We start from the raw sequence: 15176 nt of genomic DNA, 5'->3' as shown, positions 1-15176 counted from the left end.
GAAAGATGCGACCGTTGAGCAGCCGTTAACGTACCTGTTGTTGTTTAAAGAGGCCAAATGTCGGTTGTCCAGAGCAGCAGGGACCGACGGGTAACTTCTTCTGCCGTCGACCGACTGCCTGGTGTCTGGTGTCTGGTGTCGGAGTGTCGGCCCTCCTCTCTACGGAGTATCTACTAAAGATGCTCGCCTGGATGGAGCTGATGCTGCCTTCAGCGACTGTCGGAAATGTCGCGATCACGCTGAGCATGTTGCATTTAAGGGGCGGACAGGCATGGACACCTATATCAACACGTGATGGTGGAAAAACTAATTTATTTATGTGACAGACTGTGTAATATGACTTAGTGTATGATGTTTTAATTTAATTCATTTACAAATTGCTCATCTTTTTTTTACACAGAAAAACGAAAAAGATTCTCTTCTTACACAGTCAATTTTATATTTGATACTGAGATAACCAATTATCCTTACACATTTTCAGCCCTGAAACTCCACAAAAGTCCAGTAGATTTTTCTGGGGCTTTCAACCACATATCAGGGCTTCCCTCAGCAGTTCATCATAAGGATTAAGTTACCCCACATGAGACGAGCTCCGTCCACTGAGGAAAAGCATGATGTGACTCCAACTCCACTGGCCGAGGAAACTCATAATGTGTGATTGAAAGCCCCTGGAAAAGCTAGTAAGTAGACCTTTAGTAAAGTTTTTTCTGCCAAATTACTGTTCCCAAGGTCAATGTTTCATGCTCTTTTTTTTCATGTTTAGCTTGTTTGAGAATAGTGACCATTTGGGTTTGTTTTATTACGATTATTTGATATTAGAGCAAATAACACAAATGTTTGCATTCAGATGGTGAAAGTATATAAAGCTCAATCTTTTTCAGCATTAGTGCAAGGTAAAAGAAACAGTAAAATGAAGACACCATTTTAACCAAGAAACTAAATAGACACACACATGAATTTAGGGTTTATTATTGTAACCATAACAATAAGGTGGATCTCTCTTTATTTTGACCATCACTTCAATCATAATTGTTCTTTTTATCACAGGCAATAGTTATAATAGTGCACTTTTTATATTTAAATTATGATACAGACATTTCTTTTTTTAAACACCTTATTCTACTGACCCTTATGAATGGAGAATAGTTTACAATCTTAGCCAGAGTTGGGTCAATGAAAGTGAAGGTGACTTGGTGATGAGAAAGATGAAACTGGTGATGGTGAGCAATCATAAAGTGTGTATGGACAGTGAGGCAAACAACTTTGTACAGTTTCTCTTGTGATGATGGCTACGCAACAGGTGAAGAGGCAGACAGACAGGTCAAGGGGACGAGACATAAAAGCAAGAGATGATGCAAATTAGCAAGCATTCGATGTGCGTGGGAGAAATGATGTGCCTGTTAGGGTTTGGTTATGTTAATTTAATATTCCTGGGTCAGTCAAAATCTCTGTTCGTAATCAGCTCAAAATGCACCTGCTGCGCGGCTCTCAGCTCGCTCTCACTCGGCCATTATCCACCCATTTCACACACACATTCCACTTTCCAGAGAAAAGCGTGATAAAAGCGACGTGCGATACAAACAAAGAGCATTGGAGAAGTAAGTATGAGAGCAACTAGTCTGCACTGCTATCGAAGTCGTTAATATGCGTGGAAAGAAGCATGCAAAAAAAGAGTGGTCGTGAGAAATAATATAGAACTGGTTTCTTAAATTAGCTCTTGATATATTTTCGTTGTCACAAAATGTAGTTATACGTGACACAAACAAGCATGTCACCAAATAAATAAATAAATAAAATATAAATAAATAAATAGATGGATGGTTAAGTTGACAAATAAAAAAAATAAAAAATAAAAAAATACCATTAAAATCCACAGAACTGTAGCATGTATCTCTCTGAAAACATTCTGCACTTTTGTTGCATATTGTGCTGTATGGAAGACTGGTGATGAACATCGACTGATAAGAGTGCTGGGTAATACATGACCGTCCGTTGCTACGTCTGCTTGCAGAATGGTGCGACTCTCAGTGATGGAGCGTGGGTGCAGTGATGGACTACTTGGCTTGTTGGTGAACACTGAAGTGAGGAGCATGGGGTTAGGGGACTCTTTGCTTGCTTCCCATTTTGAAGTCCTGTTTAACAAGGAATTGACATCAAAAGCCTTTTCAGTCCGGCATTATGAAAATGTCCACTGATGAATTTCCTTTGTGGGTTTTTTTTTATTTTTATTTTGTTGAGTCAGTAGGTGAATACTATGGCAATAGGAGACAAGCTCGACGAGAAAGGTGGCTTCTGTTTGATCCACAGGCCAGGCCTTCTCATTCAATCCGGGCACAAACAGCTGTGATGAGGTTCATGGATCTATTCACGCAGTGTTTTTTTTTTTTTCATATAGTAATGTTCATATTTCTGTTCAAATCAAAAATACTTTTCTTCAGAGCAACAAAGGTCCAATGCGAAAAATCTAAGATGCATTGTTTGGTATTGTCTCTGAGTAAAAAGAAAATACAAAAGAATCAAAACATTTAACTTTAAACGAATGCCTGCTTAAAAGCATCTGGTCAGCTTCCCCTCTCCGACACTGTAGAGTGTTTTCAGTTACCTTCTTTTACTGCTATCACTGTGCTACTGACATCCTCGAAAGAAACATGTAAACATAAATAAAAACTAAATAAAAAAATATTTTTCACATTCACTTACTTAGCTTACTTTGTTGGTTTTCTTTACCTCAGGAGAAGACACTGCTGGAGTTCCAGGATGTAGTTTCTCCTGAGAAAATCAGGACCTTGTGTTCTGCTTTGTCGCCACTCACTGACGTGGTAGCAGGTTGCTAACTCTTAGGGTTCGTCTGCTGAGATACATCTATATTTCTTTCAGTATGGACTGGTATTTGCATGTTGCTTGATAATGATATGAGCGCAGTGGTTCGTTTTAGGAGTAATCTTGAGAACCATCACAAGACTATTATTTCTTTTTGGTGTCAGATACGGTATTACAATGATATGGTAGACTAGCCTATCTGATCATGTCAGCATCCTTTAGCAGGCTGATTTGCTAACTGGCATGCACATTAGCACTTCAAAATTCCTAGTTTGATCTGTGAAGCTGTATCTATGATGGATACCAAACTGCTCATTCACATATTATTATTATTTTTTAATTAAAGGGTGATTCCTTAACACTTCTTTGTCATTTAAGGGTCGGAATCCTGGTGGTCCGAACGATCAAAAGAACGCTGAGTTGTAAAAAAAATAAAAAATAAAAACAGAAAAAAAAAAAGCATGATGGGGAAAAGGCTCAATCCTTGCACCTTCAATAACTTCAAGGAAGAATAGGAGTAGCTCATGGCTTGCAGGGATACTTGGAGATGAAGTTATACTGTCTTCCTTCCGTGGTAGTCCAGGCATCCTGCTGCGTGATCTTACTTTCTATCCTACGGTTGGGATTGGGTTCCATTGGAGGAAAGCAGTCGGGTTCTCTCTTTTGCCGAGCCTCTGCGCTGCAGAACTCCCCCGCTGCCTCCTATGCCTCCACCATCTGCTCGGTCGCCCCACTCACACCTGTCGCCCCCACCCTCGGAGCGCCTCGAGTTTTGGCGGGTGGGGGTCCCGTGGGGCCGGCCGTTCTTCTCATCTGGGAAGGGATCAGGAGAGAAGGACAGGAAAGTCACTCTTAATGTATACATGCTGTGGTGTCTTGCAGGTGTGATTAAAAATGTCCTTCAGACAGTTGTCCAAATGAGAAACAGTCAGAGGTGGCAACTACCATTCGGCTTTCGGCCACAGGAAGTGATGGGAGCCTATGACCTTTCAAAGGTACTCTTAGCAAAGGAAAAACAGTATTATTTGAACAGAAAACCAACATAGCCTGCATTAAATGATCCGTTGATCTGCTGCTTGCAAGAAATTAGAAACTACTTGAACAAACGTCATATAGCTCAACAGTCATGGAGCTACAGGTAGACTGGTTTTGGACAGACATTGCAGATAACAAAACCATTTACGTTTCCAGCACTAGGACAGAAGTATGGGTAATGTCGTTCATAACATAAAATTAAAGATAGAAAAAATTAAGTTTTCCTTTTTAAATGAAAAGAGAAGAAGAAAAAAATGCACATAAAAAAGGAAGTGGTCACATCGTTAAGTAAGTCTGCCGCTGTACGTACAGTACCTAGATGGATAAAGTCAAAGAGGGGAAATGTTAATTTACTCTGGCGTGTGCACAAGTGTGTATAAGCAGTCTTACCAGATAGGGCTTGCACCATGGGTTGATCATGGGAGCTGAGAAGCTGAGCTTGAATCGTTTCCACCACTCGTCTGAACCTGCGACTCGGACCTGGAGATGCACCAGGGCACACACGTAACTTACATGTAAAGTATCGCTACAACAATAATGATAGTCGTGCCAATATGATACTTGAGTTTCAGTGCCAAAACCACAAGTATACTATTTTTAGCCCACATTTTGCTGTGTTTATTGATATGTTTCACTGTTTTATCTGATCAAACATTAAGTGCAAACTTTCAGTACTTCAAACAGGGTTACAAGAGTGTTTTTTTAATTTAAAGGAGTAATTTTACATTTTAGGCAATATGCTGAATTCATTTTCTAGATAGAAGGATTAATACAACTCTCATATCTGTCCTTTAAATATAAGGCTACTGCTTATCTTAGCTTAGCATAAAGACCGGGAACAGGATGAAACAGCTAGTCTGGCTCTGTACAAAGGAAACATAATATACCTATCGAAAGTGATCCTCTCATATAACTCTCCACCAGGAAAGCAATTAAGCACATTTCCTAAAATACATGTTTTAAATAGGCACATCCAAAATGTTAATATTTATGAAGTATAATTCAATTCCCAATTGAAGGGGGTAAATGATCGCTCCACTTGCCTGATATGAGGGTGAATGTCACGCTGTAGATTCCTGTCTCCCTCCTGCCCTCCCTCTCGGTCCTCTCTCTGTCCCGCTCTCTCTCGCCCTCGGAGAAGGCAATGTCCACCTGGAACTTGACGGGCTTCTGGAAGACGGAGGGGCCGCCGGAGGATTTGTACTCGGCCCGGAAGCTGGTCTGGGAGAGGACGCTGTGACTGAGCGACGGGATCTGTGTGGTGGGGCGACAGAGAAGAAGCAGAGAGACCGACAGACTTACGAGGCGGGAGAGGTACGGGGCCAACGTGAGTATAGGGAGACAAAGGGTGAGGGTGAGGAGAAGAGAGAAAGAGTGAGCCATTGGTGAAAGCAACGTGATCCATCAACGTGCCACGAGTGAGCAAGACTGAAATAAAGAGAAAACGGAAATAATGAGAGAAATGAAGTGCGTACAGTATGAGAGTGTTTGTGACGTCCTTACAGCTTTGACAGTGAGAGCCATGCTTTCTACAAACGAGGGGTGTGAAAGATGGACCCGATCAGATACTCACAGACAGGAAGGCGTGGACAATGTCAGCTTTGACAGAACTCAGAGGTTTGTCTCGGATCACCACAAAGATCTGCTCCTCCTTCTCCAAGCCGATGAAGTTCCCAAACCACGACTTCTTAGCCAGCCTGGTAACCAGACAAAAAAAAAAAAACAACATGAGCAAGGCATAGAAAACATCTGAGAGAAACAAATATATTAACATTTTGTGAAAAAAAGTGAAACCTCAGCAATAATTTCTCTCTAAAAGAGTGTGACTTACTCAGGGCTGGATTCTGGTGTTAGACTGGACATGTCTTCTGATGTGGGAACTGAAAGAGACAAATCACTCTTAAAAATTAAATTTGAGTCCTAGATCTTTAGCTGGCAGCCAGAGAAAAAAGCTATAATCCATTGTCATTATAGAGGTCTGGACTACTGTATGCTGAAACAGAAGATTAATGTTTCACCAGTGTTAGAAAGGAGGGAACCCATTGAAACCGATGACCTACTTAAGGGTGTGTTCACACTCGCTTTTTTTCAGTTTGGTCAAATTAGACTTTGTTTTCCCTCTTGGTTTGATTTGTTTGGGCTTGTGTGAACACAGTAATCACACTGGTGGACCAAAACAACTGCACGGAGACCCTTGAGAGGAGGTGGTCTCAGTCCGGTCCCAAATGAACTCTGGAGTGGTTTGTTTGTGGTGAGAACCTAGATTCCGACCCAACTACCAGGTGTACTCTGCAAGTTTGAGCTAAACGCTTCTTGTAGCAAGGTGTGCTTTGCATTCTGGGATGTGCAGAGCATGCAAACTGTAGCAGCTTGCGTAGTAGTAGTAGTACTAGTAGTAGTAGTACCACCTTTCCAGAGAGTGAACCGAGGTGCTGCTGATGTACTAGTCCCGTATTTACTTTCTTGCTCCCGCCCCAGACACATCTGACCAATAACTACAAACTCATCAGCTGATTCAGACCAGAGCAAACAAACTATAGGTTTGGTTTCCCAGGGCAGATACCGGTGCATCAGTAAGAACGTGACACCAACTCACCTTGCAGTTTACGGCGATGGAACCGGGGTGAGCCCAGCAGGTTGTTCTTGAAAGAATTGAGGCGAGTCCTCCAGTGGGCAGAGCTGCTGGCCGCCATCCCGCTTCCCCCTCCTGGGCTGGAGGGCGGGGTCAGTGACAGCGAGCCCACCCCTCCCCCTCCCTCCGCCCGCGAGGAGGACGAGGACGAGGAAGAGGAGGGCGGGGTGGAGGAGGGGTGGTGAGGGTGGTGGACAGGGGTGCCCAAGGGTGTGGGCAACGGAGAGCCCTGGGGAGTGACCTGTGGCACAGAGTGGGCAGAGTTTGGGTAGAAGCTCTTAGTCACTGACTTTAGGACAGAGGACGAGGGGAAGAAGAAACGGGGGATGGGTGACAGGAGCGGAGAAGGAGAGGGTGAGCGGGAGGATGGGTTGTGCAGAGGCAGGGATTTGATGGGCTGCAGATGGGGTCGGTCGGCAGGTCCCTTGGTGGGCAGGGTCTGGGTCTTTGGGTTGGGGGGAGCTTTGGGCTTGTCATGAGCCCGTGCTGAGCGAGGAGTAGTGGTGCTTCCCTGTTTGGGCTCCTTTGTGAGGGGGGTAGCGGTGGCAGAGGTGACGTCTGATTGGCTGAAAGTGAAGACGGGGCTCTGATAGGACTGGGGAGTGGGTTTGTGGGGTGGGAGAGATGGAAAACAAGAGAGGGGATGGAACATGGAGAAAGGATGGAAATGAATATCATGCTTCATGATAAGAAAGAGTGCATCTTGTGAGTAGTGAAAGTTTTAAATGCAATACTAGCAGTGTTGACTATAAAAGTATTTCTTTTGTGCCATTTCTATCTTATGTGAGTGAGGGTTTAGTGACAGTTGTGGCAGTGACAGGGTTAAGAATGCAGTGACAAAGGACAGTGGCAGTGAAGGTGTCGCTATGCAGTAAGTCCTGGCTGTTAAGCTCAATTAATTTACTATCTATGGACTGTTTTATGGTTTTGAACAAGAGCTAAATTGAAAAAGCAAAGTACCCCATAAACCAAAATAGATCCTCTAATTTAAAGGTTCTACATTCATTTTCTTAACAACTGTGCATACAACTAGTTCATGCATGGTGAAAAAGAGAAGTGACATGAAGACAGAAGAGAAATGCCACGCAAACCTCCTGTTGGGTGAGAGATTTAATCGGAGGAACTGGAGTTGTGATGACTGAGGAGCTAGATAAATGGATATTTTAGGGGGTTGTGAAGTGTGGTTAACGTGGGGGTGAGCGATATCGACAAGAATAAAGTTGTGATAACCACAACTGTGAACCCCGATATGTTGATACGGAAAAGAGAGAGTAACTAGTAATAAGATATATTTCCCAGTCAAAGTTTAATGTCAGCACTACCCTAAAATCCCCAACTACAATTGGTTTACACCTTAACTGTCAACACAACATTCACTTTGGGCTGCAATGGAAATGCTAACCATGTTGACTCTGTTGGTTGGGAAACACTGCAGCACACATATTGAGGGTTGAGGCTTTAAATGATAGATTCACAGTCTCTCTTGAATACCCAGCGCCTGTATAAACACTGAAACAGGTTTTATTTACTGTAATCATTCCTCCTGGTCATACTGGCTATTAAGAGATTCCTTCCTCCCTCATTTAACTGTAGAGCTGCTAGGTTACAGGGGGGAGTTGTATAATACAGTATTTTGTAGAATGCATGCTTGTATCATGTTCAGTGACAGTGCAGGTAATCAAAGCAGCAATAGTTATGTGTGTATGATTTGTTAAAAGTTGGCCAACAGGCCCTTACCCTGGGACTGCTGAGAGGGCTCGAGGAAAGACCAGTTGATGCCCCACTGACTGAGCGAGACCTGACAGAGAGACCAGAGGTCAACAGATCATCAAAAAAAGAGTACAATCAATAAGAAACAGCGTGAGACTCAATACATTCTTGGTTTGCAATGTTTACTGTACATGTATAAGCATAATATACTGTACCTCTGGCTGTGTGCAGCTGTGTCCAGGGCCCTGCGAGGTGGGGTAGGAGACCCCTGTTCAGTAACACTCAGGACCTCCAGGCTTTTCCTCTCGGGGCGACAGCGGCCGTGGCGTGTCAGCATAGGAGAGTCAACGCGCTTTCGAGGAGGGTCTGCTGAAGATCACCAGCATAAAGTTACCACAGGATATTCCAACATCAGTTAGCAGTTTAAAGCTTATGCTGAAGCTGTATTTTTTTTTATAAAATCAGATGATACGTTGTGCAACTGCCATAAGAGCATGACCACTTCCCCATGGTATTGTTCCAGTGTTTCTCAAAATAAAAAGCACTTCTCTAATAAATCCTATTGCATTGTTAGTAAGAGATCTATTCACCGTTCCACTCCCTGTTGTCACTATGTATTTTCTCTTTTGCAGTTCTGAAATGTATGATTATGCCGAAAGTGATTTTTCGCTCACTGCACCATCTGTGACTGTGATAAACTTAGTTTCATTTGCACTGGCAAAATAGCTGCCCTCTCCCAGTTTTGTTTCACAGAGAAGTCTTGCAGATGTCCTGCGAAGTTTGGTTTGAACATTGTAAAAGACTTAAAACCATAAAATACCGTCGTTTCCCATTCTTTTCATGGACAAAACTAGAGAGGCTTTTTGTCAACAAAGCCAAACACAGCAAGAGAGCACTCAGGCACCAACGTATGTCTGTGCGTCTTCCATATCGCTTTATGTTTTGGTGGAGAACCGATCTGAGTTGAAATGAGTTTAAAACATAATCTCAAACATTCCAAAATGTATTTGCAGAGGTAATTAGTGCCTATGTATGGCACCAGACTCACAGTCTGTGGTACAACTGCTTCTGAGAAACTGAGGCTGAGAAAGGCAGCTTCCCTCTTTGAATGGATCCTTCCTGCCCCCTAATGACTGACCTACGTCATTGCGCGGAGGCAAGTCCTCGTCCTCATAGCTGGGGTAGCGCTCTTTCCTGTCCAGCAGTAGGTAATAGATCATCTTCTCCTGGTTTTCTCTGAGACAGACAGAGGGAAAGAAAAATGTGATGTTAAAATATGATTTGAGTAGGTAACCCTTTTAAGAAAACACAATAGATTGCCTTTCAACAAGGCTCTTTCTTAGAGAGTCAAAGGCTGATGACAGCCCATCTATTTATGGAAACACACATGGATTTCTATTTAACCGATGACGTGCTTATTCACTGTTCTCCGATAAGACATATATTTACTGGAACAGACTGGACTGGATTGTCACCAGACTGTGTACCTAAACATGTGGCCAGATGCTGTACTGACTCATTCTCACACTACTGTTTAAACTGTCATTTAAAGCCCTCAATACCACTTTGTTGTGAACCAGATTTTTTTCCTTTACTTTCAAGCTGACACCTGACTATTACTTTGATATTTTGTGCTAGATCATATTTTTTGGGCAGAAAATAAAAGCCACTTCTCACAGGCCTTATCCTTTGGAATTAGTCCCTGCATTTGGACACATAGCTTCAGTCTATCCACCATCTTGCATGCTTTAACCCTGTGACGAGTCAGTCAACCTGACTCAGAACAGGAGTTTCATGTGGCATGATGGAGAGGAAACCATGTCTCCTTTTCTACGGTGTCAGACAGCACTCAAAATGTCTGTCCACAATACACAAGGGTCAATAAAAATCAGATGCTCAAACTCATTAAGTATGACTGAGTAACCAGAATAACAGACTAGCTGCTGTGCACAATCCAATCCAATAGTCCTAAAATAAATACAACCAATGTTTTTAATTGTTGTTGACACTGTGAGATGTTTTTAATATGCAGCAATAACGCAGTTTTTTAATCATACCACACCACAGTCTCATATCTGTCCATTTTAAGTAGCCTTTTTATTTCATAGCATTTGAAAATATTTCTTTTTTCCTGGTCGCTTGGTGTGCAATCAGGCACAGAGAAATATAGTCATGTTCAGGGTTGAAAAAAGACTTACTCTTCACATTGCAAATCACGTGTAAGCTTGACTCGGTCTCGGAAACAACCCAGCGAGTGCATGCTGTCCAACACATCTGGGTCCAGCTCAGTCAGGGACAAGATTCGCCTCACACACACTCGCCTGGGAGGAGGCTGCTCAGGACACGGCTCATTACGACCACCCCTGGGAGCCACACACACGCACACGAGTGACACAGATATAATGTATATGATTAAAGATTATGCAACAACATATCAAATGAGTATTTCATTCAAGAGTCAAATATGTAAAAAATGAATGTATACTCACAGATACCAGGCGTGTTTCTGGATAACCTCTAGCTGTAAGGGGTGACAGGGCAGATGGGGCCATTAGTTTCTACAGTCTGTTTACAGCCAGATGGCCACAGAGCTGTGCTGTGTAAACAATTCACACCAGATACATTTTTACATGCACTAGAGACACCTCATCAGTTCTAAATATTGTATATTAAAATCACCATTTGCAACTTTACAGTGTTTATTGTTTTAGATAATATAACAGAACATTTATATCATATTTTAGTACAACAAAAAAACATCCTGGCATGAATGCACCTTAAAGACGAAACTTCAGTATTTTCAACCTGGACCTTATTTTCTCATGTTTTTAGGGCCGGGTGACTAATGGGGACAACAATTTGTGAAACTGTTCCAGTATTGAGCAAGAGAGCTGCAACCGGCAGCAACAATACCAGCTGCAACGTGATCCTTCCGGAAAATTGCGCACCATCAATGTACGTCCACTAAACGTGCTTGTTTTTGCCACTGACAGGCTTAGAACTGTCTGACAACATAATGAAAAAGACCCATCAGAGACAGACATTTTTGTTAAAGAGTAAGATCATTTTTGTCTAACCAGAAACAGCCATTATATTCTCTATTCGAAGCCACCAGATTCCATTGACAAAAACAGTCATTTTACTTTGCAGAACACGGGAGTTGCTGGTCTACTGCTGCCTTGATCTGTTTGTGTTGTTTTGTGACTGACTGAACTAACCATTTTAAACACCAAAGTCACACAATAACTCAAACAAACTTACCAATCTAGCCATCGATAGACCAGCAACTCACGTGCGATGCATCCACCCAAAGTAAATGATCATTAAAATACTAGAGTTCAGATCCAGCTAAGAGCAAAAGCAAAAACAAGCAGGCAAATCTACAAAGTTTTAAAATATCTAAAAAATATTAATATCGGAAGCTGGTCTTTTCAATTCAGGCAGGTAATCCCAATTCAATGTGAACAATTTAACACAGGTGTAAATCTGATTGAATTATCTCTGGATACGGTCTGCATATGAGACTTTAATTAAATCCAGGTGTTTAGGCGCCATTCAAACCCCCTGTGTGTGAGCCAGGTGTGAGCACAGTCTCATACCGTGAGCCTCTTCTCTGGGTTGACCTCAATCATGCCCTTGAGCAGGGACTGGCAGTCCGGGGGGATGAAGTGGGGCATGTGGAACACCCCACTCTTCACCTTCTCCAGGAGCTGGCGTAAATTGTCATGGTCAAAAGGCAGGGCTCCCTGGGTGCAGGTGTGATAAAAAACAGGTAAGTAAGCGAGAAGAAGAGGGTATTTACAAAGGAAGCAGACTGTAGTGTAAAAAACAGGTGTAAAAGACTTACCACCAGTAGAGCAAAGAGGATCACCCCACAGCTCCACACATCTGCTCTCCGCCCATCATATTTCTCCCCCTGCCAAAGACAGGAACCCCATGAATTCCCCACTGACTATTTGAAATCACAAATGAGCCGCATTAACTGATTAAATTCACTGAGGTATGTTAGCTCATTTAAAGGGCGAGACTACATAAAGTTGTTCAAAAGAAATCTCTGTCAAAAAGAAACACTTTAATCCATTATAATGCAGCACTTAATCAATCCAAAACCAACTTTTCATAGATAGAACTGGATAATCTTCTTGAACGCCGAGCGCCGTCAGGAATCACTTAAAAGCAACCTCCTTCTTAAAAGTCTATACTCCATTAAGCTTTTTAAAATATTATTTTAGAACTTTGAAACAATTTGTGATATCTTTGTGTTCGGCTCATGTGGATTTATAACTACGTATTTGTGAAATGAATAATTTATTTACATCATTGGCTCGTTTATGTTGCGGGTAGCAACTTTTGAGGAAGACGCGGTGCAAGAGCAGAACACTTACCCGTATAACTTCAGGGCAAGCGTAATGCGGTGATCTAAAATGGAAGAGAAATGTGTTACGAGCAACATTGCTATGCTTAAAATTCTGGAAGAATGGGCAGTATTATTAATAATAGTAAAATAATGAAAGCATGTAATCTGTAAATAGGGTCATCTACAACTGTTATTGTGATGTTTTTAGCTGCTGTAGCGATTACTGTACTCTTTATCGTGAAGAATGCGTTATGTAATATAAAAAGATTTACACTGCAAGTTCCCAAAATACAGAATATGACCTTTTTATTTACGTGGGTACACATTATTTAGGAACACACTCACAGAGCAGGTACTCACCCACAGCTGGTCTCTAACAGACTGTCTCCCACCTGTAGGGAGGCCATTCCAAAGTCAGCGATACGGATGTTGTTCTTTTCATCCAGGAGCAGGTTCTCGGGCTTCAGGTCTCTGTGACTGCACAAACACAAAATATTAGTCCTCCTGTGCTGGTTGAGAATAATGATTGCACATGTCAAGTGAGTATTAAAGAGGAATGATCTATTTAAGATACATCTGGCCGAATTGTTTCTTTTTTTTCAGGCCTCTAATGAGCTAGCTAGTAGAGGAACCCAGACCATCACCCCTACACATGACCCAAACCCCAATTTACAAACTAATCTACGCAAAAACCAACCAGATGGAATGACTGTGGCAGAAATCCAAAGCAGAGATGATCTGCCTGAAGAACTTCCTGGCTTCTTTCGGAGTCAACCGGCCCTTCTTCACCAGGTAGTCGAACAGCTCTCCTCCTGACACATGCTCCAATACGAGGTACCTGCGACATACGGGGACAATAGATTGATTTAAAATGTTCCTCTCTAAGACACAGGAGGGAGCGGGATAAAAGGAATAAATACAGAAAAGCAATAAATCAGACACTCTTAAAAACTGTTACACACCATCAGTTTATGATGTTGGATTCTTGGACATATTGAGATGAAATCCTGTAATTTATCTATTTTTTTTATGTACTCACTTTCAGCCAACCTGCCTATCTGCTCCAACCGCTGCTTTATAACAGCGTTAAAGCATTTTTGGGAGTATTTTCCCTCAAGATAGATCAAAAACTTTTTCTGAATTATTGTAGGCGATGAAGGAAAAGTGAGAATTAGAGTGATGAGAGCAGATTAATATAGTTCTTAGAGTAATATTTATACCCATCCCAGTCTAAAGTTCAGTAGTCAAAAAAAAAAAAAAAAGCATGCAGACAGCACTGAGCCCAGTTGTTCAGGCTCTTTTGAATGCAGAGGGAACTCACAGATATTTGTTATTCTCGTAAACATCATGCAGCTTCAACACATGCGGATGCTCAATCAGTTTCAGAATGGCAATCTCCCTCTCAACCTGGTCAGAGAGAAGAGGCAGATAAAAAGAAACAAAAGAGACAGAAAGAGGTGAATATACCAAAGCAGAGCACACAGGCCACTCAGTGTGATTTTGAAGCAACAGACGAGAGAGAGGTTAATTAATTAACCAATGCAGAAGTTAAATATAGAGAATATGGAGCAGTTTGTGTACAGCATAACACACCTGGCTAGATACAAAATTAGCATCATTGTCGTCACTGTGAGCTACAACCTCGACAGCGTCATACTGTACCTTCATCAGGACTGACTCAGACAGCTTCTCTCTGTTGACTATTTTGATGGCTACCTTCTGACCCGTAATACAGTGGACCCCGAGCTTGACCAGTCCTGATAGACAAGAATGAAAGAGACACACAGGCAAAACCATACTACGGTGTTTAATTCTACATTCAGTGGTGGTAGTTTTAAATCTCACATTTCAGTAAAGTTTTATTTTTGGTTTGTACTCAGTAACATTTGGTGTACTACTCACCTGTCTGTCCCTTCCCCAGTGTTTTTTCCAGTCGGTAGGGCCCAACATATTGAGCTGACTGACTTAGAGACAGTTCCTTACTCATACTGCTCTGACTGGAGGCTAATACACTACTACTACTTCTACTACTGCACTGTGGTTATTGCAATTACTGTGATATTATACAGCTTATACAGAAGTTACTGTGGGATACAAGATGGTGCTCAACTTAAGACGAAATTTTTTTTTTTGTATTTCAGCAATAACACTGCTACTCTGGAGTTACTGGGTGAATTTACAACATCTGGATGATAAATGAGGCTAATAAACAAAGGTTAATATCTTGCTCCGAAGCACGGTGAGCGTGTATAACGCTGATATTGAACAAAAACAGCTAGCTAGTGGTAGAGGAAAGCAGAGAAACTGAGATGACAATAAGTTACCAGGCTGTTTTTTTTTAACGCGTTAAATACTGACCACTGCCCTAAAGATAAACATGACAAGGTAGGAAAAACTAATGAGTTTTACTCCTGTACATTAGCTTATTTGTATAACTTGCACCGTGTTACATATATGACGATAACTACATATGACGACTAATAAGAAGAAAAAAAAAAATATCGCTAGTTATATAGCCTTAAAACAATCAAGTTGTTTTTTGTTTTTTGTTTTTCTCCCGCACCTCTGCTGCACAGATTTATGACATTCGCTGGTTGTTGACTCCGACCAACCCCCCCCCCC

At 41.9% G+C, this 15176-nt stretch overlaps 2 protein-coding genes across 9 annotated transcripts in view; both read right to left on the bottom strand.

Moving 5' to 3' along the window:
- Window positions 1-174, bottom strand: part of LOC118328594 (carnitine O-palmitoyltransferase 1, liver isoform-like) — a gene marked incomplete in the record, with an annotated part of 13068 nt that extends 12894 nt beyond the window's left edge. Inside the window, 1 exon segment of the mRNA XM_035662383.1 lies at window positions 35-174.
- A 2307-nt stretch (window positions 175-2481) lies between these two features.
- si:ch211-255p10.4 (serine/threonine-protein kinase BRSK2) lies at window positions 2482-15157 on the bottom strand. Of its 8 annotated transcripts, none has more exons than XM_035668355.1 (19): window positions 14457-15157; window positions 14217-14311; window positions 13876-13961; window positions 13252-13392; window positions 12915-13031; window positions 12583-12616; window positions 12045-12113; window positions 11797-11943; window positions 10687-10718; window positions 10396-10560; window positions 9336-9433; window positions 8413-8566; window positions 8225-8285; window positions 6452-7082; window positions 5687-5735; window positions 5429-5552; window positions 4899-5109; window positions 4246-4335; window positions 2482-3645 (listed from the first exon to the last, which is right to left on the bottom strand). In XM_035668355.1, the coding sequence occupies exons 1-19, from the start codon at window positions 14539-14541 to the stop codon at window positions 3434-3436; spliced, it is 2601 nt and encodes an 866-aa protein (XP_035524248.1). In that variant the 5' UTR covers window positions 14542-15157; the 3' UTR covers window positions 2482-3433. The 8 variants fall into 8 exon arrangements, with proteins under 8 accessions (XP_035524248.1, XP_035524265.1, XP_035524291.1 ...); XM_035668372.1 differs by having other exon boundaries at window positions 2482-3633; XM_035668398.1 differs by having other exon boundaries at window positions 6452-6728.
- Between the last annotated feature and the right edge of the window lie 19 nt (window positions 15158-15176).

Source organism: Morone saxatilis, unplaced genomic scaffold, assembly GCF_004916995.1.
Source record: "Morone saxatilis isolate NCDOM2014 unplaced genomic scaffold, NCSU_SB_2.0 Contig1, whole genome shotgun sequence".
In the NCBI taxonomy this organism is placed as follows: Eukaryota; Metazoa; Chordata; class Actinopteri; family Moronidae; genus Morone; species Morone saxatilis.
Note: the sequence above shows the minus strand (reverse complement) of the source record. Positions and strands in the feature narration are given on the sequence as shown.

Excerpts from the sequence above, each read along its gene's own strand:
- si:ch211-255p10.4 (XM_035668355.1), bottom strand. The coding sequence starts at position 14,541 with ATGAGTAAGGAACTGTCTCTAAGTCAGTCAGCTCAATATGTTGGGCCC. Across the intron at positions 10,561-10,686 it reads CAGAAACACGCCTGGTATCT|GGGTGGTCGTAATGAGCCGT; the intron begins GTGAGTATACAT and ends TGTGGCTCCCAG. Across the intron at positions 9,434-10,395 it reads CGTGATTTGCAATGTGAAGA|AGAAAACCAGGAGAAGATGA; the intron begins GTAAGTCTTTTT and ends TGTCTGTCTCAG.